The sequence below is a fragment of the Taeniopygia guttata genome, chromosome 1 (assembly GCF_048771995.1).
Source record: "Taeniopygia guttata chromosome 1, bTaeGut7.mat, whole genome shotgun sequence".
NCBI classification, from domain to species: domain Eukaryota; kingdom Metazoa; phylum Chordata; class Aves; order Passeriformes; family Estrildidae; genus Taeniopygia; species Taeniopygia guttata.
Genome location: NC_133024.1, coordinates 83347731 through 83374606, shown reverse-complemented (window position 1 = coordinate 83374606; position 26876 = coordinate 83347731). Strand labels below are relative to the sequence as shown.

The 26876-nt window shown below is 37.4% G+C and overlaps 1 protein-coding gene across 1 annotated transcript in view; it reads right to left on the bottom strand.

Annotated features, from left to right (window-relative positions):
- Nucleotides 1-26876, bottom strand: part of OCA2 (OCA2 melanosomal transmembrane protein) — a 156678-nt gene that overhangs the window by 41079 nt on the left and 88723 nt on the right. Inside the window, exons 19-21 of the mRNA XM_041717364.2 lie at nucleotides 22248-22307; nucleotides 21589-21693; nucleotides 11475-11568 (exon numbers count right to left, since the gene is read on the bottom strand). Coding sequence (XP_041573298.2) covers nucleotides 11475-11568; nucleotides 21589-21693; nucleotides 22248-22307 — 259 coding nt within the window. The remainder of the gene's footprint in view (nucleotides 1-11474; nucleotides 11569-21588; nucleotides 21694-22247; nucleotides 22308-26876) is intronic.

Genomic DNA, 26876 nt, shown 5'->3' with positions numbered 1-26876 from the left:
AGAAAAAGGAATGATTAACATCATAAGAAGAACAGAAACCTTTAAAAAATAGTATTAGCACTAGTCATTAGAAACATCACAACTCATCTCTCTTGACCTCTCTGTCTTTGCTTCAAAATATATCCTAATCACTTTAATGCATGTTTAAGAACACAAAACTGAATTTGAACAGCTTTCCTGGTAGGTAGTGCCATGAGAAAGCCAAGACACAAGGCATGTGGCTTAATGTGAAAACAGAACAAATGAATACAGCTGATGTAATTAGAGGAGTCAGGAAGAAACACTTCAGGAATTTTCAATTCCAAACTAATCACTAGTCTACAACATTCAAACATTTCATAAGAGTTTTCTGCTCTATGTGTAGCACAATCAGCCATCACTCTCAGAAGAATGTTACTGCAAGGAATATAGCTCTGGCTTCAAATTAAAGAAATGAGACTGAAACTGTGCTTGTCCCATGGCTCTGACTAGATACAGTCAAGATCTCCAAACAGCACGAGCTTTCCTATAGTGCATGGGCTACAGTAATGCCTTCACACAATGAAGTATTATGGAAAGAGTTTCTGCTTCAGCAGTGAATTGATTTCCCCAAGTAGATTTCACTTGAGAAGAAATCGTCACCTTAAATGTTATCTGTGAGGAACAGCATCACTTTTTCATTTGTTTGGAGCATGTGTGCAGTTTAATTAGGCACTGGCTCAGCAGGCTTCAAAGAACTGCACTCAAATTAACAACAGAAGCAAACTTTTGTTTCACCTCCCAGGAACATCTGTCTCCATGGCACGGGTTTAACTCAGTAGTGAAAGAGCAACACCATAATCCTCTGAATCATGGGAAACTCAAGCCTAAGTCAATGTACGCAGAAACCAATACATTAAATTCATTCTGATTGATGCAAATTAAGAATAGACCTTTTTTTAGGACTTCACCTAGTCTTGATTTCATCTTCACATCATCTGCAATTTTAAGAACAATTCAGTTTAAAAAGGCTCCTGCTTGCTTGTTTGTATGCTCAAAACTAAGTAACACATCAGTCAACTGTATCAACACATTGAAACAACCAATCTGTTTTGAGGACTTCTATTGTAACTTTGTTGATGACTCCTACTATCACAAGGCATATGGTACTGAGTAACTGGATTCACTACAATGAATTGTAATATTTCTAATGCCAGCAGTATGTGATATCTGTGAAGTAAGTAATGCATTTTATTCTGAATATCTGTTCTTTCTTTTTTTCTTGACAGACTACATGCACTGCTGTCAATATTAACTATGGTTAATAGTTCATAAGCATGAAATCAAGAGAAACCTTTCTTCTTAATGAAAAAAATAGTAATTCTAATTAGCTGCTTATGCTACAACAGAGGAATCCTCACAGATCGTAATCCTTCTTCCATGGAGGTGCCCTATCTTTATACAATCATTTCAGAAACTAAGTAGAAGGTCTTCTACTGCTTCTGTCTAGAAAAGGTGATACAAGAATTTCTTTCTGATATTTCTCAAGGCAAATAACTTTGAATATCTTTTGGGAATGTGAAATCAACCCCAAGTGTAAGACAGCATTTAAGAGTTTTAGTTAAGAATAAATCTATCAAGAAATGTCCAAGCTCCACACATTAAAATGTGCCTCTTCATCCCCAGCTAACTTAGAGCTACAAGCAGGAAGATGTTGACAAGGTTTGGTAAGCCTGATTTGATAGCTGCACTATCTACCAGACCTGCTTCTTCCAGACTTCTTCTTCCATTTGTACCTGCTTCTTCGCAACCCAGCACTCCGCTATTGCCCTTTGCTGCAGGCTCCTTCAGAGACTGCCAAGTCTGAACCCAGACCTTGCACCCACACACAATGCACCTCTCATGGGCCCAGACAGCCTCTTCCTCAGTCGAGAGGGTTTGCCCAAGTCACTATAACCTGCAATGCACTGGAAATCAGTGCTGGGAGAACCAACTAGGCTTACTGAAAGAAGGGGCTGGGAAATCAGATTAGAATCACAGCAAGAAAAGGGAGAGAGTTTGAATTAATAATGTGCATCCTCTGACTTTAAGCCTCATCTTCAGACGTTAATTTTTACTTGTCAGCAGCACATCTATTATATCTAAATGCTGTTAATTCTCAGGAGTACCTTTGGTATTGCCCCCTCAAGAGCAAGCTTAACCCTTTTGTTTGCTGCGTTAATATTTTCGCTTGGAGAACCACCTTGAAGTGCCTGGCAGGATTACTGTTTATTATTCAAAGCACTGAGAAATCAAAGGGAAGGGATTATCACTAATAAAGTTGTATGGCCTAGCATGAGCAGCCATCATACCAGTAGGTTCCTTGAATATAAAGGAGATAATACCCTGGGTAACAACCAAGTGGATGGATGTGAGTTTGTGGGCCCCACATCAGGCAATTTCCTGGGGGCTCCCCTGGCAGGGGAGACCCTCCTGGAGCAGTTCTGTGTCAGGAACGAGAGACTCATTGGACTTTTTCAGTCTTCAGCTTCTGTTTATTGTTATCTTATCAAAACTTCAACACACTATCTTGCACCCAGACCTTGCATGCATGAAAACAGCACAAAAATTGCCAACAACCTCATGCTGCAAGGTCTTTTTAAGTCTAATCAAAAACTAAACTACTCAATTAAGAAGTGACACCTACATTTTTTCCCTTTTTAACCCAATGACGCCTAAAGACCTGCAATGTGGATTTTTCTACACAATTACAAGATACCACTTAAACCCAAGAAGAAAGAGGAAGAAGAAGAAAGAAGGAATTCAAGACAACACCCTATAGCCTCAATCTTGGACCCATCTGTAACATACTAAAAATTCTAAAACCTAAATTTCTCACCCATGTGACATACTACACTACTCTCTACAATCTCTACAGTCTATTTCACACTTTTGTGGTTTCCAGTTTACTTTGAAGTTTTGGAAGTTTTCCCCATGACTGGGGGTCAAAATCAGTGTTTTCCTGGGAGTCAGAGCACCCCAGGGCAGACAGGGAGATATTCCCCTTGCCCTGGGTTCCCACATACGACTAACAGAAAAGTTTTTTTTTGCTGTGAGAATTACAGACCATATCCCTTCCACATGCCCTGATAGTGGAGAACAAGCTATACCTGTGCTTAACCAGGAGGCATTCTGCATTTTCTCTCTCCTGTATCTCAGAACAGCTAATCAGAAGTAAAAAGACTACCCTATTTTTGTGCCAACACAAGGTTTGAGAACAGCTTTTCCCTAGCCTTTAACAAGCATCTGTGACAGGCCCAGTTTTACACAGGACAACTGTTCTGCCTTGTCCAGACAAGGATTCTCTTTCTAAAGCAAGGAGCTTTCCACAATCATGAATAATTTTAGGGTGAGGACTCTCAGCCTGCTTTTTGCTGTAATGAGCCATTCCATTGCAGTGTCAAAGTAAAACTTGCTGAAGGAGGTCAGCTCCAAAAATGCTTCTAAGGCATTTTTAAAAGAAAATCCTGTGCAGTCTCCCATATAATTTATATTGTAAAAATAAAGGCAGACTGATGTGCCTGGCTTCCTTTCCACAGCATATTCTCTACTTAAAGCACAGGCTGAGCAAATGTAACAAATCTGTCTGATGTAATGAACACTTACCAGTTCTGGTTTTGATTAGCCTTATAGAAGACAGCCTTTATAGCTTTGATAAATTTTCAGTTTCACACAAAAGTAATACAGATTTGCCTCATTTAAAAAAGAAAAGAAAACCACATTTATATTCATCTGTTCACTGACCACAAGTCTTGAATACCTTCTAATTATGGGCAAGACTTGAATAATTTAATCTTTTTTACGTGTAAAAATTAATAAGCCAGATAATCAAACGTTGTTATCAATAAAGAGGAGAATCAAGGCCAATTGAACAGTAATAATCCCTAAAAGGGACATCAAGTCATAGGCATGCACAAACTTATTTTTATTTGTGATAAAATGCAGTCTTGTGACACCAACATTTTTTATATTACTGTTTTGAAACATTTTCAATGGTATATTTCCACATAAATGTATAAACATGGATATAATAGGCAAAAAAAAAAAAAAAAGAAAGAACATGAATGAAAGTTTTGAGTTCATTTATCAAAAAATTTTATTGAACTGCATTCAACCCAGTGCTTTCAGTCAGGTGAAATTTACCACTTTTTCTCTACAAACCACTACATTTATCACTACAACACCACCAGCAGGACAGTTATAAGAATTATAACTGTATAAGAATTACACTAGTAAACGCTCATTGTTTCCTTTTTGCTAAGAGAGGAAAAGCTGAAATTTAAATTTGCCATTCTTCTACCAGAAGTGTGATATAAAGTGAGTTGCTGAACATCCTGCACTTGCTACTTTAGCGACCTAAAGAAATTCATAAACTTCTATGACATCCAGACATCTGTAAAAAATACATAAAATCTGAGGTGACCACTAAAGCTACATTTCTCCTCAGAGTCAACCTACCCAGTGCAAGTGTAAAAAATACTATTATAATGATGGATAGTACCAGCTGTCTGACACACCATTCCCCTATGCCCTGAGATACATATTCAAGTAGCTTTCACTTAATGCTTTTAATACTGCACACATTTCATATTTTAATGCTGCACATATTTAATCTCTGATTTTTAGATTCAAAGACTAAAACTGTGTCTCAGTTTCACATCTTTGCCACATTTCATGTTAATGGGGAGCAAATTCTGAAAAAATGTTTCATATGCAGAAACCTGGCATAAGAATACTTTATTCAGCTTTAAGATAATATACTTTGAAGATAACTGTGCTAAATATATTTATCAATATCTATATAAATAATATCTAGGGCATAATTATAACTTTCCTTAGTGTCATACAGAGTATCTGATTTTTCAATATAAATCAATAAGAATATTGCAAGATTATTTTCCTCCTCAAGCTGCAGAATAGGGGGCATTGCCTGGAAAGTGTCTGCTGAGGAAAAAAAAGTAGATAATCCAGTATTATATTCTGCACCTAAGTGTTTTGAGTCCTGCTATAGCTCCCCTGCCTTATTCTGTCTGATATTCCAAGTGCTATCTTCTAACTGAATACAGCTCTTCTGCTGACAGCTATTCAGAGTCTGTGTTCTCATCCTGCAGTAACTCACCTATACAGTATAATCATTTGCCTATTCCATACAATTCTGAAAATAGAAGTGGTCAAGGCTTCTGAAAAGAACCTTCTGTCATTTATGATAAAGAAATGCACAAAGCAAGTAAAGAAAATCAAATGCATCTCCACACATACTTTATAGAAGCCCCAGTACCATGTCTGATCATTATCCTAGCTCTAATTTGCAGAAGTTTATAGCTTGCAGTTATTTTACACGGTTTGAAAACCCTTAATAGAAGCAGTTCAAAGTTATCAGTAATGTTAGCATTATAATCAAGTGATTTTTTTGTTTGGTATAAATGTATTTTCTAAATCAATATTACATATTACACATAGCTGTCTTATTTCCAATTTGAAGTCTAATACTTACCATCCAACCTATAAATCCTCATCAATGCAGCTGAAACAGTATCTTTTATCCATATGCTTCATATTTCACCCTTAATAGCATGCATCTATCTACATATGCATGTCTGCCAAGCTTAGAAAAATGTCCTTGCTGAAAAAAATTTACTAGTTTCAATATGGAGGTTATTCTCCATTGCAATATGGAGGTTATTCTCCATATTAACTCAGTATCTTAAACCCAAACTTGTCTCTGATATGTCTCTGCCTTGCCTTCATACAGATAAAGATATGTCTGTCAAATGGACACACTCAGTTTTTCCTGGTTTTATATTTTAGGCTCAAAATTTTCTTCTGCATGTCTTCCATACCACAGGGGATAATCTTTGGCAATCTTAGATAATATTCTTTAGTTGCAGGGAGTCTGGCAACAAGCCTGGGTCTCACACCAAGGACTTTTCAGCACTGCTGGGCTGTAAGAACTTCACACTGAAAAAGCATGAAGATATCTCAGAGCTTGAATGTAATGAAAGAGATAAGGAAAAGAGCAACTGGATCTTTATAGAAGGTTACAGATTCTGGCTCTGATTACAGAAAACAGCAAGAGGACAGTTTGGGCTCTCAGTTATTAATTGAATGAAAAAGAGTTCTCATGCTTATATCCAGTGTTTTTCACACTACAACAAAAACCAAAAACTTTCAGGTAACATCTGAATAAGCTCATCATTAAGAACAAGAAAAGAGTACTACCATTTATTGGACAGCAGCCACTGTTGAATTCATTTCCATCACTGCAAACATCATAGAAACAATGCAAAGTACATTTAGAAAGCAAATTAGATAATAGTGGAAGACATATTAAAAACATGCTTCTACATATGTACAATTTAGAGGTATAATGCTGCTAAAGACAGGCCTGAGGTCTTTTAAAAAAAAACGTGAGGTGTTTCCTAAATTTCCCTATTTGATTTGCCTGCCTTTCAAGGTCAAGAGCAGCAACATCTTTTACCTTTTGAAAGATTGCTCTCATTCCCTAAAATACCACCCTTTGATTTGGATTAAGTTTATATTGATAAAAAAATATTTATCTGAATCTGGACTGTCTTGCCATAAGACATAGAACTGAGCCCCAGTATTTCTTGTCATTAAAAGATTCTTTTAGAACCAACAGGATCTTCCAATATTCATGTCCTGGTTAAAATCAAGCTCAGGTAGGTATATTGTCTCTACCAAAAATTTTCCTACAGTTTCAACTGCACATTTTATACAACAATAAACTTCAAAACCAAAACTGAATAGTACCCCTCCTAAATAACAGCTATATTTTTATACCATGCATTCAATTTTTGATAGACCTTTTTAATCATTCAAATTGAAAAGTGTTATACAAATTTGATCTATTATAACTATAAAATAACAGTAAAGTAGCTACAGTTTTTTATAATGTTAATTATCATTTATTTATTATATTTTATGCTTTCTGAAGGATATAACTTTTCCTCATATTGCAGAGAAGGAGGGTTGGTTTATGAATATAAACAATATTTTTAGCTTTATACCTTCAGTGTGTCTGAAGCTTTAAACCTAGTTTAAGATATTATTGAGCAGAATCGGCAGGAATAATAAATCAGTGATACTCCACTGTGCAAGGCCCCATCTGCACCAGGGACATAAGAAGGGCTGCTGAGAGCAGAATAGCTACAGCACTGGACTATTGAGAGAAATCCCACTGTTTAGCTACACTGTAGGATAGCTGTAATAGCTATAATTAGCACAATGTCCTGTGGATAATGAATTTTATTCACACCTGGGTTTTGACCCTGTAAGGTTAGAAGAAAAGTGCCAGCAACCCTCTCTTCCTGCCTCCTGTTTTGACATAGAGCCTGCAACTGAGTTGTGTAGACAGAATAGGAAAACTGAATTCCTATTTCTTCAGAATTGTAACAGTAATGACTTTCAGGTATTGTCCTTCAGGAAAATATACTGAGAAGGAAAATAGCACAAAACTATACATTGTAAAAAAATATCCCCTCTGGACCACATTAATAGTCACTGCAGCAGATTTTTTGCACTTTTCTATGCTAGCAACTGAGATATCAGAAGGTAGGAACTTTCAAAAATTAATTTGATATTTTTTCCTTTTTTTCAAAAGTCTACTGTTTATGAATCATGAAAGAAAAAAAAAAGAGAGAAAGAGATAAAAAGGCAAATAAATGCCAGTTCTTTAAATGTCAAATGTATAAAACCCCCTCAAATAATATTTTAGCTATAACCTCTCAGCTCAGTAAATAGTCTAGTTCTACACAATTGAACAATCTTAACAGGCGAATTTCTGACTGTACACTTACTCAATTTAAGTTGAATCCCTATTTTATGCTCTTTTAAAAGTCATGAGCCAAAATAAAAAGTGCAATTAAAGTTCCTCTTGTTCTGGAATTGCTGTAGCTGGCAACCTTCGTTTGCTCTCCAGAATTTCAGCATTCCCTAGACACTATTGGAAGGTCTGCATAAAACTCAGTCTCCAGAGTGTTATAATTCCACCAAGTACTAAAATACAAAACACTAACGAATGAAGCTTTAGTCAGAGCCCTCTCATGCTAAAGTAGTACAGATTCATCAGAACACTCCATAAGTTCCTTCCTTGTTTACTTCCTTTAGTACCTTTTATATTTCCTGTTTTCTTTCCCTTCATTGTTAACATGTAATTGAAATACTGGTAGATCACGCTTAAAAAAACTCCATTAGCAACACAATTTTTCCAGATGCTTAGTCAGCCTGACCACTAACATCCAGGAAGATGTGAATTAATAGGGGTGTTCAGCACCCAGAAGATTTGACTAAGCAAAATCCCCAAAAGCCTGAATTCACTTCACCTGTCTTTGGGAACCCCTCTCAGTCACATGAGGGGCTCCAGTATGCTCTGCAGAGATCATCTGACAATTTCAGTGAATGAATAAACACACTGGTTGTACCATTATCTCCATCACCAAATAGGGAGGCTGGGGCAGCCAGACTCCTACTTACTACCTAAGTTCTTAAAGTTACCCAGGACAAATATAGAACTAAATTTGCAGAACCAGATCTCCCAGAAAATTATCATGTTTATTTCTTAACTGTGTAAGATTGATCTGACCTGAACAAGAAAATTTCTGCCAAAAATAACAGGCCAACTATGAGCAATATCCAATGAATTCAAAATTGTGACACTCTCACCAGGAACTCATAGTGGTCATCACTGTCCTCGGCTTTCTTGATTAAGAGACAGGATTTTTCATCCCTTCTCACCTTCAGAGACACATTTCACAGAACAAGGAGCATCTCTGTGATATTTCTTTACTCCTTTTGTCTGAGCACCAGGCTATAAAAGACAGAAATTTAGCAGCAGCAGCAGAAGCCCTCTTTTGGGAGACAATGACAACAATGTGACAGTTATACCATCAAAGGTCTTTTCATCTTATTTGAGACTGACTCCATCCTTCTTTCATTTCCAGGACACAGCTAAAGCAATGAAGGAAAATTACTACCTTATCTCATTCTATCATCTTCCAAATATGTAGCTGCCTGTGCACTTTGTGGCAATAGGAATAAAGTAATTGAAACCACTGGACATTTTTTAGGAGAAAATGGATACCGTTTTCCAAGACAGGCACAAATGCTGATGCTCCCTTTACAGACACATTAGCAGTGTTTACCCTGAACTACAGAAATGTTATCAAATTACCAGAAATTAAGTTCTGCATTATGTAGTAAAGAGTTAACCATACAATATGTAGTTGTAATGTTTTATTTCATAAGACTCTTCTATGAAATATCTTGTTTGTCAAGTTCCCTTGGTTGCATAAGCAGTGATAAGATCCTATCTTTTGCCCTAAGTACCAGGCAGTAATGATATCCTTGTCATCTACTCCTTCTGCAACTGCATTAGCCTACCTTGAGGATTCCTTCACACACTTCAGGGATGATGGGATTTCTCTTTCGGAAATAATCTTTAAGGACCATCAACACCTCCTTTTAAAAAAGAAAAGCCCCCTTTTTCCCACTTTTCAAGGCTGCATCTTTTAAAGCTAAAGCTTTCACACACTTTTTATTCTCCGACAATAAGCTCCTGTCCATTAGCTTTTCATCAATGGAAAATCAGAAGCATATTAAATTTCAGCCTAACACTCCTTAGAAGACATTTGCCAGTATAACTCAGCATATGCTCAGCTTTATCCTAATAGAGAACAGTCAGGAAAGTTTAATCTTTTGCTAATAATGATCTAATCTTTTATCCAAATATTTGTGTGGATCTGAACACCTAAGCACCTTGTATGGAACTCTAATCTTTTTAAATTCAAATCGCTCCCATGCTACTGTTTACATTTTTAATTTTGTCTCATACTGCATACACACAGAAATCTCTTAAAATCCAGGCAGCCCTTCAGCAAATCAAATTACAGGAATTTGGGTTAAGATAATAACTGATAGTTTAGGAAAATCAGCTGAGACTGGTAAAGACTCCAAGGCTGGTAAAGCACATCCAGCTCAGGATATGTCAGCATAATCTGACTAACTTTATATTCCTTATGCTTTTTTTTTTTTAATCTGAAAATTTAATGAAATGAGAGTATGTTCAGTAATCAACAAATTCATAGAATCATAGTGTCATTTAGGTCAAAAAAGACCTCTAAGAAATCTGCGTACAATATTTTTATGGTAAATGTCTATATGAAGATATGCTGATTATTCCAATCACTGGTATTAAAGAGGAACAGATTAAAGTCACAATATAATGATGAGTAATGACAAGCACAAAGAGATATTCCTCAAATTAATAACGGGTGTGAAATTTTCCTCCTTTTCAACATGCTCTTAAAATTCAATCTGTAAATTACATAACTGTAATCATTGTTAGGTATTAAGGTCACTTGTAGTAGCAATCACTTAGCTGAATAAACAAGCCTGAACTTGTATTGCACACAAAACTGGTTTTAGTTATCCCTGTGGAGTCACAGGAACTGTTTGGAGGGGCATGGAGGGGAAGAAGGGGTGGATCCATGGTGGAACAACATGTTATTAATTTTAACTTTATAAAATGTAACTACTTAAATATTTAGGGACCAAAACAGCCATTAAAACATAATTTGCATTATAATTCTAAGTAGTAAAAAAATAGTACTAACTTTATTTCTCATTTAAAACTTAACATTTCAATGGCACTTAGTGGACTTGCTATATGGAAGCATTGTATTGCAATATCTTCACAAGCCATTTCCAAAATGTAAAAAAATCCTTGGAAGCATTAATTTAAAAACTACTGGATTGCTATTCTCTTTTGTTCTTATTAAAAAATACATACAAAATCTATGGCATACATGCTACCTTTTTAATTTAAAAAAAATTAAATAGTCACAAAAACATGTCCTTGTTTTGTGCTAATGTGCTGACAGTACACAAAGTCCCAGTTAACACCAAGATGGGCACTACAAGAATGGCTGTTAGATTCATTATTAAAGGTACTTTTCCCAAACACTTCAAAAGTATTTTCCTTACAATAAGGAGTAATAAATCGGTCAGCAAATGGATACTGAAATAATTTCTGTATCCAGAACCAGCCAGAAAACCATCCAGTGACTTCAGCAGATTTTGAATCAAGCATTCAGATCTTAGCTATTACATACTTTCTTCATCTTTTCAATGAGCAATGATGGCTTTCTGTTCTGAAAGCCAAATGTATCTTTGTCTTTTCTCACACAAAAGATCAGAACCCTATAAGCACCATCTGGACTGTTTCTAAGTATGTCTGTAGATTATGCAGATACAGACTTCAAACACAGACTGCAAAAGTCCTATTGTAGCAGCAACAACTGACTGGGATCTTCATCCAGGAGTGCTTTGAAATCAAAGGAACTGAATCAGGCTCTCCATATGCCTTGCACAGTAAAATGATTGAACCTATTGTGCCAGTTTATACGTGTAACAATTGCACAGCTGTTACCTTACATCGGCTTTCTCACATAAACTCTTACCTCCAAGGCATGCACCCATGGCCAATGAGAAGATTAATGGTTTCATAGGCAAGTTAACATCTGGATCTTTACTCAGATTGAGAAGCACAGGAATCTGTGGTTCAAGAAAAAAAGAGAGAGAATCAGAAAAAAATAATCCAACCATCTGCATAACGTAAGCAAAGTTCCTTAAAGGAAAAAAACTTAAACCACCAATAAGTCCAAAGAGTAATAGGGGGAGAGGGGGACGGAATTTTTTTTGTTCTTGATATTGTTTTTCTTAATTAGTTTCTTTGCACTGTATGCTTGATCTTTGCTCACTTTTCACCACTGACTGTGCTAGTCCCATAGCTGAGGAGAAGTGACTGACATTAGACCAAGCCTGACATAACTTCTGCCAACAAAACTGAGGGTGTCTTCAGGTTTTGAGTGCCTTCCATGAGACCCTTCTAGGTCTACAAGGAACTGACAGTGACTATAAATCAATTTCCCTTTCATTTCATGAAAGCTAAAGGACAGAGATGGTCTCGCTGGCAGTGATGGTAAAAGATGCCCAGACCTTCACAGTGAAGATGGCTGCAGATCACGAGTCGATAACTGAAAAATTGCAAATCCTTTTTGTAATCAGAAATATCTGATCTATTAGGGAAAAATTGAGCAAATTCCATTTGGTAGGTTTCTGAATTTCATAAGCAGATCAGAGTTATTTTACTTCTCATTTCAACTTAATATTTACCAGAGGATGTGGATTTAGTTGACTGGGAAATATTTGCAAATGGTTTAATGCCAGCCAGCAGCTAAACACCATGTGGTTTCCATCTCATACTCCTCCATACCTCCCCTTAGAGGGAAAGAATGATCAGGAAAAAACACTAAACCTTGTGGGTTGAGATAAAAACAGTTAAATGATTGGAAAAAATATTATAAAAATAATTAATAATTATCGTGATAGTAAATAAGACTATTATTATTTATAATATTAATGAAAATGAATGACAGAAAAAGGAAGTGGAATATAAATGAATTCTATATTTTTCTTCTACAGTGGAAGATAAATGGATTATTTATAAGACAACTGCTCATTACCTGCTGGCTGCTGCCCCAGCCCATCCCCTTGAAGCAATTGGTGGCAACTGGACAACTCTCTACTGAGTGTGCCATTCTGTGGTATAGAATATCCCTTTGGCCAGTTTGTGTCAGCTCTTGTGCTTATGCCCCTCACACACTCTCCAGTCTCTTGTGCTCCTGCTCCCTGGCACAGCATGGGAAAAGGAACTGTCCTTGACTGGGGATAAGCACTACTTAGCCACAACTGGGACATCAGTGTGTTATCAAGATTATTCTTACAGTAAATCCAAAGCAAAGCACTGTAGCAGCTATTACTAAAAAAATTAATTCCATGCCAATCAAAACCAGAACAGGCAGTTTTATAGATTTCATTTAATTGCTTTAGCAAATAAAATAAAATTTAGGGAAAAAAAAAAAAAGAAAAAAACCTGGAAAGTGAAATAAAATTTGTAGGAAGCCATAATAGACTTCATTAGGCAATTGGTATAGAGCCCAAAAATACAGCAGGCAGGATTTCTAGCCAGATCTAGCAGCAGTTCTTAGCCAGAAACATTCTTCAAACTAAACAACTTCACCTTAGTTCAGAAAAATGTTGAGTTCAACATAATTTTGTGACCACTTGGATTGAAAAAATGGTGTGATCAGTACCTGCATAGAGAAAGTTATTGGGAAGGGGAGAGGTGACAATATTATTCTCCTGTTTTTAACATCTTCAGAGGTTTATGGAACCAAAAGAGAAATAGAAAGGATAAGAAAATGGAACAGTAAGACATGAAGCAGGAAGATATTTGAGAACATAATTGGGATATATCTTAAAATTAATGCTTTCTCAGAGTCTAGGAGTTTCAATAGTGGATAGAGTTATGACTTTTAATCCTCCAATTTGTCATTTTAATGTATTTCACAGTTCACCCTCAAGGGGTGTTATCTCTTCTGCTTCCTGAAAAATGCTTTCACTTTGATGGCTGAGTGATGCCCACCTTTATTGACTGCATGTGTTCTTTTGGTATGGAGCAATATATAGGCTTAATGAAGAATTACAACCCTTCCCCTATTCCTCCCACCAGTGGTGCTACTCATCCCTCTTAAATCCTCTCATCGATTAGCCTAGATAAGCTAATTTCTAAACAATTATTCTTGAATAGTTCATTGCCTGAAGACATCTATTTCTATTTTAAAGCTTAGAGAAGGCTCAGCACACTCCACATCTTGTCTATTTTTTGTACAAAACAGTAAAGAAAGATGTCATTTCTCATCACAAACTTTATTTCTCTCAAACCATCACAGCTAGAACATGATATGGAAAACCTTTTCATATGAAAAAGTTATATTTATTTTAAAACAATTTAGTTTTTCAATATTTCCTATTGTTGAGATAAGTCCTAAAGCTGTTGACAAACAGCTCCTGAGTGTAGATCAAACAATGCCCCACACCCCACCAGTGCATCAGATATGCAGAGAGGAGACCAGAGGAAGGACACAGGTACTGCTCTATCAGTGAGCATCTCCTCCTGGGGTGAGCAGCAGACTCACAAAGAGTGAAACCCTCTCAGCTATTTCTGCTTTATGAAGACATCACTTGTACAAGTAATTGCACACACTCTCATTGTGCAAGAAGAGTAACTTAAGCAAGTTACCAGGTCCTATAGCTGTGCTGTGCAGTAGAATTCAGCAGGTTGAGATTGGCCCAAAAAAAATGGTTAATATTCAAGGACCTCCTCTTTCTAGCTCAGAAGCACATCCTGACAAAGAAAAAATCAGGCAAAAATGCCAGGAGGCCTACATGGAACTCCTGGATAAACACAGAAAAAAGAATCTTACAGAGGGTGGAAGCAAGGACAGGTATATTGGGAGTGATAGAAAGAGATTGTACAAGCAGCCAGCAATCAGGTTAAGAAAGCTAAAGCTCTGATAGAGCTAAATCTGGTCAGGGACATCAAGAGCAACAAGAAAGGCTTCTATAGGTACCTCAGTGATGAAAGGAAGACTAGGGAAAATGTGGAGCAAGGAAATAGGAGACCTGGTTATCCAGGACATGTGGAAATGGCTGAGGTACTCAATAACCTTTCAGTCTTGGACTTCACCAGCAAGTGTTCCAGACACATTGCTCAAGTCATAAAAGGCAAAGGTAGGGACTGGGGAATGAAGAACTACCTGCTGTAGGAAAAGATTAAGTCTGAGACCATTCTAAGGAAACAGAAGGTGCCCAAGTCTGTGGGACCTGATGAGTTATATCTGCATGTCCTGAGGGAACCAGCTGAGGAAGTGACTAAGCCACAATGCATCATATTTGGGAAGTAATGGCAGTCTAGTGAAGTTCCCACTGATTCAAAAAGGAGAAACATAACCCTAATTTAAAAGAGAAAAAGAAAGACCTAGAGAACTACAGGCCAAGCAGTCTCACCTCAGTACCTGGCAAGGTTGTGTGGCAAACCTTCCTGGAAAGTATGCTAAGGCAAACAGAACACAAGGAAGTGATTGATGGCATCCAATAGGGATGTGCTTCACTAAGTGTAAATGGTGCCTGGCAAATTTGATAGCTTTGGCCCAAATTGGAGAGGCGTGGATCTGATGGACAGACAATTTGGTGGAAAAGAAATTGACTGGATTGTCATACATAAAGAGTTGTGGTCAACAGCTCAATGTCCAGGGGGAACCCATTGACAAGTGTCATTCTTCAGGGTTGATACTGGGACTGGTGCCATTTAACACTTTTGCTTGAATATGGACAAAGTGTTCAAGACCAGGTTACACAGGGCTTTGAACACCTTGGTCTAGTGAAAAGTGTCCTTTCCCATGGCAGGAGGGCTGGAACTGGATGATCTCTATGATCTTCCAACCTAAAGCTCTCCATTCTCCTATGATATTGTCTGGTTTGTCTATTTGTGCACATCTATGAAACAGCAATCCCCACTGTTATTTTAGGGACTCATTGCTGCTCTAGTCCATGGGTCTCTACTACACACACTTCACTAAGAACTGCCTGTGGCAAAGATGTCTTCTGTGAAAACTGCAGAGAATATTCATTAATAGAAAACAAACTATTTGTAGCCTCCCAAACTTGATGATTGCTCTGTCTCTGCAGATGGCTGCAGCCTAGTCTTGCACTTTTACCAAGCAGTGAAATGCAGGACATCATAGATAACTCTGGAAGGGCAGAGGGCAAGGAAATTCCAAAAATAAAGCTGGCATTAAGAACATGAGATACATGTGGAACATTCAGCACTGCAAGACCTGTCAGAGACTAAGTCACCTTGTCAGCCAGATGATTCACAGAAATTGTTTGTTGCTCTATATTGAGGAAATAGTATTTAAACTCCGTTAAAACAGGGATTTACTGTGGCTGTCTTTTTACTTCTGGTAATAAAAGAAAAATACAAAGAAAAATTCTTCAGCATATATAGCTGATAAAACATGTAAATTAAACTAAAGAGCATACTGGTAATAACATCATGTCACTTAAAATTCTAATGGCAGCAATTCATGGCTATTCAAACATGACAATACTAGGAAAGTCCAGGCCTTGAAAATTAGGAAGTCTGCCTGTCAGAGAATGTCATTGTGAGTTTAGCTTGTTGATAACGGAAAAGAAATATCAGAGGTTTAATAGAATGTCACATAGGGCATCAATAGAGCATCAATGCATTTATGCTGCAGACAAAGAAAGCTGGATATGCAACAGAACAAAACCCCTTTCCATTTAAAATTAAAATGTGAGAAATATAATAGCCAAGGTCCTGTTTAAGAATTTTTTATGATAGAACATTATCTGCATGTTTCTTAAGCAGTTCCCAGATATATCTATATGTACTGGATTTTCAGCTGGCAACACAGATTAGATTTGCTTCTGGCAATACAGCCTTTTACATACAGTTAGGGTTCACAGAGTTTCCCACAAAGTATTTCTCAAACTCAAAATCTAGGACCCTGAAACTGTAAAAGGACCAGTCGTATCAGCTGAATGGACACAAGTCCATGGAGCATGATGGGATTCATCCCAGAGTACTGAAGAAGCCAGCAGAGGTTATAGGAGAGCCCTTCTTGATCAAGGTCAAGGTCTTGGGAACCTGGGAAGGTCCCTGCTGGCTGGCGGCTTGTCAGTGTTATTCCAGTTTAGAGAAAGAGCATGAAGAAAGACCCAGAAAAACACAGATTTGTTAATCTAACCTCAGGTCAATGAAAAAATATAGAAGAGATTATACTGGGTACTGCTGAAAGGCATTTAAAGAGCAATACAATCATCAGGCACAGCCAACAGGGGCTCACAGTGGGAAGGTCCTGTTTAACTGATTTGATATCCTTCTATGATAAACTCACCCTCCTCATGGACGAAGGGAAGGAAGTGAATGTAGTTTTTCTGGATCCTAGGAAGGTTTCTGATACTGTTCCTCACAGCATGGAGCTGTCCAGCTGTGGGATGAGCAGGTTCTCAGGGCACTGGGTGAACCCTGGCTGAAGGGCAGAGCCCAGAGGGCTGCAGCATCTGGGGTTACAGATGACTGGCAACCAGGCACCAGGGATGTTCCTCAGTGTTCTAGGGCCAGTTCTGTTCGAAATATTTAGCTGAATGCTTAACAATCCAAAAGCAGGAGTTGAATGCACCATTAGAAAATTTACTGATGATAGTATACTGGGAGGTGCTGTTGACTGTCTTGAGGGACTCTATGATAAGGTCCTTGGCATGTCCAGAGGAGGGCAACAAAGCTGGGGATAGGGCTGGAAGGCGTGTCCTGCGAGGAGCAGCTGAATTGGTCCAGATTTGAGAGAAGAGGGCTGAGGGGGTGATTTCATTACTTTATACAGCTTTCTGAGGAGGGGAAGTAGAGATGGTTGTGCTGACCTATTCTGGGATCCAGTGACAAAATATGGGGCAATGGCTCAGAGCTGCATCATAGCACATTCAGGTTGGACATTAGGAAGCATTTCTTTACTGAGAGGGTGGTCAAACACTGGGAAAAGATTCCTAGGGAGGTGCTCAGTGCCCTAGGCCTGTCAGGGTTTAAGAGTCATTTGGACAATACCCTTAATAACAGGCTTTAATTTTTGGTCAGTCCTGATTTGCTCAGGCAGTTGTATGGAATGATTGCTGTAGGTCTCTTCCAAGTGAAATAGTCTATTCTATAATTCTACAATACTTTTATACAGTATTTGTTTTACTTGGTGACAAGAAATGATTGATTGGCCTATCATTTGCAGATAGCTATCACAGTTGCCAGGCATGCTTATGCAGAGAAATGCAATAAACACTCACTCATGCAGACATATATTTAATTAGGGAGCTGTATTTTCACTTTTCAATTTAGAGTGAAGAGGAAAGTCCTGGGATTACAGTTCATTGGGAAATTCTCAAGACTCCATCTTGTTTTAGGGCAGTTCGTTGTCTTTGCATACGGGACAAATTATTTGAAATAAGCAATTAGATGACATTTTGAAAACTGCTTTGTCTTCATACCGTTCCAATGCTCTATTTTAATTTAAAAAAAAACTAGAAATTTGGCAAAACAGAAACAATAAATGTACTCAACCTATGATGAGCTAAGTGCACTCAGAAACTCATTCCATTGTTTCTTGTAAGCAATTATCTTCGTACAGCATCCTCTGTAGCAAAAATACGTGCTGTGTTCTGCCCTCTTCACAGAGTTTTCAGTTTAGCAACTTCCATATATGAATTCCATATGATATTGACATTTTTTTGATTGTGGCTTATACCAGATTTGCCCTTGTCTAGAGCAGAGAAGAATTTGACCAACAAAAGTGTTGCACTGTAAAGGTATTTTCAGGGCAAGGCACTTCAAATAATAAACTGATCTGATTTTTGTAATTTCAGAATATTTTAGTAAGAGAGAAATTTTCTCCATGTTGCTGAAGGCTCCAGAAAATCATTTATATGTTCACTCTGTTTAAACACATTAATATTTTGCACTCTAAACTACGCCCATCTTAAAGTAACCAAAAATATTTGTCTTGTTCTTAAGATTGTAGATAATGTGTTGTGTTTTAGGATAAGGACTAACCCTAATTTGCCTACATAGATACATAGAATCTCTTGAAAATGCCTAGTATTTCTTCTAGGAAATCATTTTCCCTATTGGTTTTCATTACTTCAAGTCATAAAACAGTTTTTTTCCTAGAATTGTGTGTAATGCTGGCTCAGATATATTCTAATTCCCTTTTCAAAATATCAACCAACAATTTCACTTTTCACATTCTCTTAAGGTAAGTTAACTGACTATTAAGTCACCTATAAATTTTAATGTTGTCCAGTCTGAAACTTTACATGAAGCAGTCAAACTTAACCAAACACAATAAAGTGAAACTTTCAGCCTCGAGATCCATTAATTAGGCATTAATAATTTTTTTCTTTTTTTTTTTATACATAGAGCAAGTCATTATGAATCTGGTTATCTCACTAATACAAAAACAGAGACTGAAAGGAAATTTTGGACAACCATACACGAACTTGATTTTTTTAAAAGAAACACAACATCACAGTTGCAGAGCTATTTGCAGGTTATTCTGTTTTGATTCCCTTCAGCTATACACCTAGAGTCAAGACTCAGGCACTAATGGAATTGTGTATTTCGTCCATTTCTCTGGTAGTTCCTGGGTCAAAACACTACATATAACAGAAAATTGAAAGAGTTCACATCTATAGTGCCTTCATCCCAGGGGGGCAGTCACCTCACACAGAAGACTGTTCCCTCCTCAGTCCATTTCTGAGTTACTACGCTGGTTGTTCAGCCCATCTCCTCTCCCTGTTCCAAGTCTGGACAACATGCACTGCATATTGTTTTAGGGGATGAGTGGAAGAGCTTATCCAACAGCACAGAGGCAGTACTGGGGACATCTCATGGATGAACTGGTGCCTGTCTTGAAGCTTCCCACCCCCGAAGGAACAACACAGTGTACCTTTCCAAATGCCCTTGCCATCACAGTAGGTTTTTCCACAGTCATCTGGGGGCTCACAATCAAAACTGGCAAGACTGCCTCATTCCTGAAACATGGGACAAAATCATGGTATGCTTGTCTTTCTAATGCAAAAATGACACTATTAGCATCCTTGACTGTGAGCTGCCACCAGGCCTTTCATCATCTCTTTATGTTATTTCATGAATTCACGTACAAGTCAAACAAGCCATTATCCCATGAGACTGGTTTCACTTAACTCCTTCTGGTCAGTGGCAAAGCCAATGTAGGCAGAGGTCTGTGATGTCATCCTCCAAACACTTTTGTCAGTCATAGTACAGAGCTGATATCTATGAAACTGCCCAGAGTTTTTTTGTACCTCAAGAAACTTGATGGATTCCACATCCCAAGCCAGTACCTAATCCATCAAAGCTATGACTAATGAAAAATGCAAGAGAGAGCGACCCATTGTCATGACATTGGTTCACCACTGAGGGAGACTTATGGACACCTGGAGGAATTCTCTACATCTGTCCTTCATTATGATGAGTGCACACTCATTGGTGAAGCTGGAACTCTTTTCCAGAAAAGGACAGGATCATTCATAGCTACGTTATAACAGGTGCTCCATACTCCTATATCACTAGGGAATGTCAAACCAAACTCATATATAGAAGTCCTTGATTAGTGAAAAGTCATTAACAAAAGAGTTGGGTTCAATATATTTAATATTCCTCATCAGAAGTTCATAACTTTGGTGCACAGACTGAAAAATAGCCTTCCAAAACAAAATACTGCTTTTTTTTTTAAGAGTACAAACAAAGTATTGAAGAATCAAAAAGAATTTTAAACAGAAATTTAAAGATCTTGGGACTTAGTCACTTAGGAACATTCTGTAAGTATTTTCTGATGCAGAATGACAAAGGCTAAAGTGCAAGCCTATTCACTGAAGTAGATGAATCTCAACTCTAATTTGCCATATAGCACATTAACATCTTAACAACTCAGCTAATGACTGCTTCCACATAGGTGAGAATATGCATGCATTTTTCTTCTTGTCTCTTCTCTTTGCCTATTAAAAAAAAATTAAAATATTGTAGCAGTCTCTTATGTTCATCCCAGAACAGCATGAGAAAAATATAAATTTAAAATGCTGACAAGGGTCCCTTCCTGTCAATCTGTATTTGCCATCCTCAAAGATACAAAAGAAATTATCTTCAGATATCCCAAAGGATTCTTGCACTTCAGTCCCATTTCCCAAAACATACTCATTTCATGGTACTGTCTGGTATTGCTGCAAGTCAATTTTTATAGACCAACTGCGTATGAAGCAAAAATCTAACATTCTGCATAGTCCTCGAGCATTTGCTGGGAGGTGACTCATCCCAAAACAATCTTTCCTTGCATGCCTATTGCTTGCAGTCTGTTGTGGTTAAGTCAATATAATTTCACAGGAAACACCATGGTAATCAAAGCGAAATACCACACTAATATATATTTGTAGAGTAGTTACAAATCTGCCCAATTTTTTCACATGCCCTACAAGAAGTGTCTTAAACCTTGGCACAGGTGAAGAGTGGACGTGGCCATCTAATAATGAATGAATTATCATGCTTTAAACAGAGAACTTGATTGAATAAACCTATCTGAGCATGCCATGATTTCTTATAATTTGATACTTTTCTGATATTAAAGCTCGGCTGCTGACAAGCATTTGTTATGCTTAACATAATATGGTGTTTTTTAAACTAATCACAAAAGTAAGGTAGCAGTAAAAGGTTCAGGTGTTAAAGCATTAGCATACCTACTCAGCACATAGAGGAAAAACATTGATAGCAGTGGATGGATAGCAACAGTTTCCATCAAAAATAAAATTCTATGTTTCAATTATGCGTGTGGATATAAGAGGAGAAAATGCTAAAATGCAGCCAAAACAGTTCCTCTGCTCCCCAGCTATTTGCAGCTGCTGGTGTCAATGGCCAGCTAGACACCTCAACATTATGAGTTGTTTCTAATACTGATTCAATCTCACAGGATAAAGTAAGCTACAGCACAGCAGAGGTGAAAAAACCCCAAAAAACCAAACAGCAAATGGTAATCAGTAAGTTCAGCTCCCTTGCCAGCACCTGGAGGTGGATGTGCAGTTCTGCACAGAGCTCACCATTGTAGCTGTGAAGGGGATGTTGTCAATCACGGAGGAGGCCAAAGCAGACACCCAGAGCACTAAAATAATGGCCACTGCCAAACGCTGATCCTCAGGAACAACCTGGAATTGAGAGAGAGAAAATTATAACTTTGAGATCAGTATTGCTCTGTGTGTCCCTCACGGCATAATTGCACGTTCTTTAGAGTTTTAATTTATTGACATTTATTATTCCTTTAGGCTCTGACATAGGAAAGGCATCTTAGATAAAATAGCCTAACATTTAGTAACACAATTAGAGTGCTTCTTCCAAGAAAACAAGGACTAATAGAAGTACAAAGATTGATATTTCTAATACTCAGATTTCACACAAAAAATACACTGTGCGACCGTGAATTTTGACCTTTAGCTGTTTATACTTTTTTCACCTTTGCATTTTTGGAGTTTTAGACTATAGAAGAAGCTCCTCTGTTGAATTTATGGCTATATTTATTCTGGCTGTGGACAGATATATACATACTAAATAGCCATGCCAAAGTATGATATGCTTTCTTGAAACTGCTGATGCAGGAATGCAATCATTAACATCAAATTTTAAAAAAAATTATTCTTTATTGTTCTACTGAAGTAAAACTACTTTTCTTGACTGTTAAAAATTATAAATATTTTAAACATACCTTTATTAACAAAGCTGTCTGCTCTCCTATATAGTCTATTAAGTGCAGATGAGCTAAAGCCTGGGGTAAAAAAAAGGACATTGATATCAACTAATGAAGTACATGATGGACTTATTTTTTTTCACTGGATGTAAGAAAAGGCAGCAATCTATTCCCATTTACAAAATATTTATATTCAACTCATTCAACTCAAGTTATTTATATACTGTACTCTTGTACAGTAGCAATTTTAGGCAAGAAAAGACACAGTAGAAATTGGTGTCTGTATTTGCAGAAGCGAGTAAAGGTTGTACTGAAATGACTTGTAGTATTACTCAAGAGCATAGGACACAGGATCAGAGAATGGCTGAAATGTAAAGATTACTTTATTCAGTGGATACATGTATTCAGAAAACCTGAACTCAACTGATTTTAAACCAACTTCCCCAAACCCACACTATAGATAGAAGTATCTAATGTGTTTCAAGGGTTGAATGAAATCAGGCATCTCATGCTCAGTCTCAGAAGAAGAAACAGTAAAACAAACTATATTTCTATTTTATAATTATCTCCAACCCATTCAAAAAAGAGGCCCAAAGCCTACAACAAAAACTACCAAAACCAGCATCCATCTGCTAAAACCAGGACAGAGATCTTGGGTGAATGGAAATTGGCACAGAGGCAGCAGCATCTGAAAGGCAGGAGATCTATTTCTCCAATGCCCCAGTTAGGCACTTGAACTAAGGAGGCGAGCCCTGTCAGCACTGGACCCCAGCACAGCCTGGGTCAGCGTGTTCTGTCCTCCCTATGAAAACCATTCCCAGTTGTTCAGGACATTTAAACAACATCCTGTGGCGCTACCACAGATGAAAAGATACAGGAAGAACTTCAACCTGGTGGCACTAACTTGGATCTCTCCTTGGGCACACAGAACACAGAGTCCTCACACCCGAGGACAGTGACCTGTGGAAACCCAGGGCAGGGGGAATATTTCTCTGTCTGCCCTGAGGGGTTCTGACTCCCAGGAAAGCACTGACTTTGACCCTCATTCATGGAGAAGGCCTTGAAACCCTCAAAATAAACTACAGACCTCACAAGTGTGAAATAGATTAGAGAGAGTAGTATAGTATGTCACTTAGTTGAGAAATTAAAGTTTTAAGATTTTTAGTATGTTGTAGAAAAGAACAAAATAGAAAATATAAAGTGTTGTCTCGTGTTCCTTTTTATTCCTTCTTCTTCATGGGTTTAAGTAGTATCTTGTAATTAAGTACAAAAATCTGCATTGCGAGTCATTAAGACTCAGTTATTAGGTTAGATGGAAAAATAATCTAAGTATCACTTCTTAATTAAACAACTTCATTTTTAATTAAACTTAAAAGGCCTTGTAACATGAGATTTTTAACCATTTTTGTGCTATTTTCCTACATGCAAAGTCTAGCGCAGACATCATACTGAAATTTTGATAAGATAACAATAAAAAAAAACCCTAAAGATCAAAAAAGTCCTGTGCATCTCCTTTTCCTAACACAAGAGAGAGAAAGAGTCTCTCCAAGAGAGTTTTCCCTATCAAAGGAGCCCCCAAAAGGAGGCCCAATGTAAAGCCAACAAAACCATAGTGACCTATTCCCTTGACCCACAAGGTAAAAGGGTGATTTAACTCGCGAGTGCTAGCCTTTAGTTCACATTGGTTTTGCTTTCTTTTCTTGTAGGCATGAAGAATGAAGTATAATTTGTAGGTTTAATAAGGTATATCTATTTGATGACTCCTCAGTTTCTCAGGGGAGAAAATCACATCATTTGTTGTTTAGCCTAGACCATGCTCGTTGGCTTGCCTTCATTTTTTCTGCCAAGGAAAAGAATCAGTCAGCTGCAATACCTCACTTACTGACATCAGACCCTCATAGAGCTGCAGGAGTCAGTATTCACACAACACAGCTCTGTATAATCCCCCACCTGGCAGTCAGGCAGAGCCCCTCAGAGACTGCAGTGGGAAAAAAAGCATTCAGCTCGCATGCTGTCAAATTCCGTGACAGATGCAGACAAAGATCCCAATAGGCATCGAGTGGTGTGGCACAGGACACTGGTTTGTCAGTGACTAAGGTGTGTTCATTCAGAGTGGCAATTCCTGTTACCCACAGCTCAGTTGGACATCAGCTGAATAATAGCAGTTTGGGTATCACAACATAGTAAATTTCTCCCAGAAATGCTATTTTTTTTAATAATACATTGAGCAAGAAAAGGTTTATCTACAATTGAAGATACATCATGCAGAAAACAAGCAGCAAAATACAGGCACATATCCCTTATGCTTGAAAAAAAAAAAAAGGAAAATTTTTTCATTATTTTGGCTTCCCAGGAGAATGTTGCCTAAGAAATTAATTGTTGTTGTTGATTTTAAGTTACCATTTTCTTTCTAAGCTATCTGTGTTTCTTTATCAACTCAAAGGTAATGACAGTGGCTTCTTAAATGTATGTAAAAGCAATATTCTTAATGAACAGCAATAATTAATGTATCATTGTTGTGTTCACACTTCAAAATAAACTTCAGATAGTTGTCAGCTATTAGAGCCCAGATTTACATTCAATTAATATTGCTGCCTTATTACTTATCTACTAAAAGAATGTATTACTTTTCAGTAACACTCCAAATTCATTCTGGAACTCAAAAAAAGACATTCAGGACACACACATCACTCCTGCAAAGTAGTCGGCAGGTAGCCCATCTCATTAGAGATGGTGACAATACTAATCACATAAATAATTTTAGGATGACTCTATGATCTCCAGGCCAACCTCCTGCAAGCACCTAAGTGCAAGTCAGCAATTAGCACCCTGCCACTGTCCTCCCCTGCATGTAAACTGCACAGAGGGTCTCCTGGATATCCCTGTGTCTTCTAAGAGGAGTAAGCATTATTGCATTAATTGGTGTCTTCAGGCACACTCGTTCCTGTGGGGCAGTTCACAACAGAGCTTTTCTGCGGAAAGAAATCATGTGCCATTTTAAAACAAAGTCTAATTTATGCATAAAAATTTTCATTAATACTCTTGCGGACAGTATGTCATGATGACTCTTGTAAATAAACTCTGCCTGAAGAAATTAAGGTAGCATGCCAATTTCTACTATAAAACTGAACAAAGAACAGTAATCCATAGAGGCATAGGAACTTATTTTACAGAGACAGAAGAAGTAGAAATATTTTTATAGCGTGTAACAGCCACTTGTAGATAAAGACTAAAAAGACAGTTGTAAAGATTAATTACCCAGGGGACACAATAGAAAACAAGAGAGCTCCAAAGGGTTTCCAAGTTTTTCATGGTAAAAGATGCACCAGACTGGACTGATGGACCTCCAAGGGCAGAACCTTTAGGAGTTCCCCTGTGGTTCAGGAACTCAAATAATGTTTTCCAAAATATCTGGAGCTCAAATTACATTTTCCAAAATTACTTGCAGCCTAGGTCCCACACAGATTTTTAAATCTGCATTTTAATAGGAAAGAGAACATTTACAGCAGCAGGAAACAGCTTCAGACTGGGAACTATCCAAGCTGAAGGATCACCAAGGGTGAGCAATATGAGCTGGCAATTTCTGGATGCCCTAAACTATGGAAAGATTTCTTATACTTCAATGTATATCTTTGTTTTGACCAGTCTCTTCTTGACACCGGTAACTTAAAGGAAAGAAAAATACCCTGGAATGGACTGTCACCTACTAATCCAATAGATTCAGATAAAAATTAGCAGTGATGATATACACAGAACATTTTCTCATTCATTGTGGGAAAGAATTTAATGTCTTGTATTTTTTTCTTCATTATCTGGACAAGTCTCTTTCATGACTTAAACTGCTGCTATTCTAGAAAGTCAGGAAAAATATTGTTTCATTAGCAAACTATTCACTGGTGATATGAGAAACCAAAAAAATGAAGTTCAGAGAATTATAATAGTTATATCCAAAGTCTGGCAGTAAATGGTAAATAAATTCCTGTGTATTTTACTATGGTATTGTTTAGTCACACAGCACTCAAAACACAGCCAGTCAATCCAAGTTCAAATAATAAATACATCAGGGAACACAACTAATAGACTGTTACAACAGCAGTAGACAAAATTAACATGGCTTCAGCATTGATTGCCTATAAGAGCTAGAAATTCAAGGTTATATGGAACCTCATAAAATGGAGAACTAAAAATTTCCTGTTCTTATGAGCATACAATAAATCAATATTTCCTGATTAACTTTAGACTTGCAAAAAACTTCATCATGATAATCAGAGTTTCCACTCATCTTCTTGGAGGTTACCACATTTGGCTTCCACTTTGGCATTAATGAGAGTTAATTGGATAGGTTCTTGTTTCTATTTGCTTCAAATGCTGTCCCTGCTACTGCTGTTGATATTTTTTTTTTTTAATAGATTCCAATTTCCAGATTCTTGGGATCTTTGCAATTACTGGGAGAGAAGAGGGGAGGAGAGAGGCTATATGAGCAAAATAGTTATCATAGGCTTTTCCCAGGCTTCTCACTCAGGCAATTCACTAGCCATGGCAGTGTCAGTGGTCAAGTCACTTGGGTATTGTCATTCATGTTTCCACAACATTATTACATCATTTAAACCCAACAATTAACAACTGAAAACTAGTCAATATTCTAGA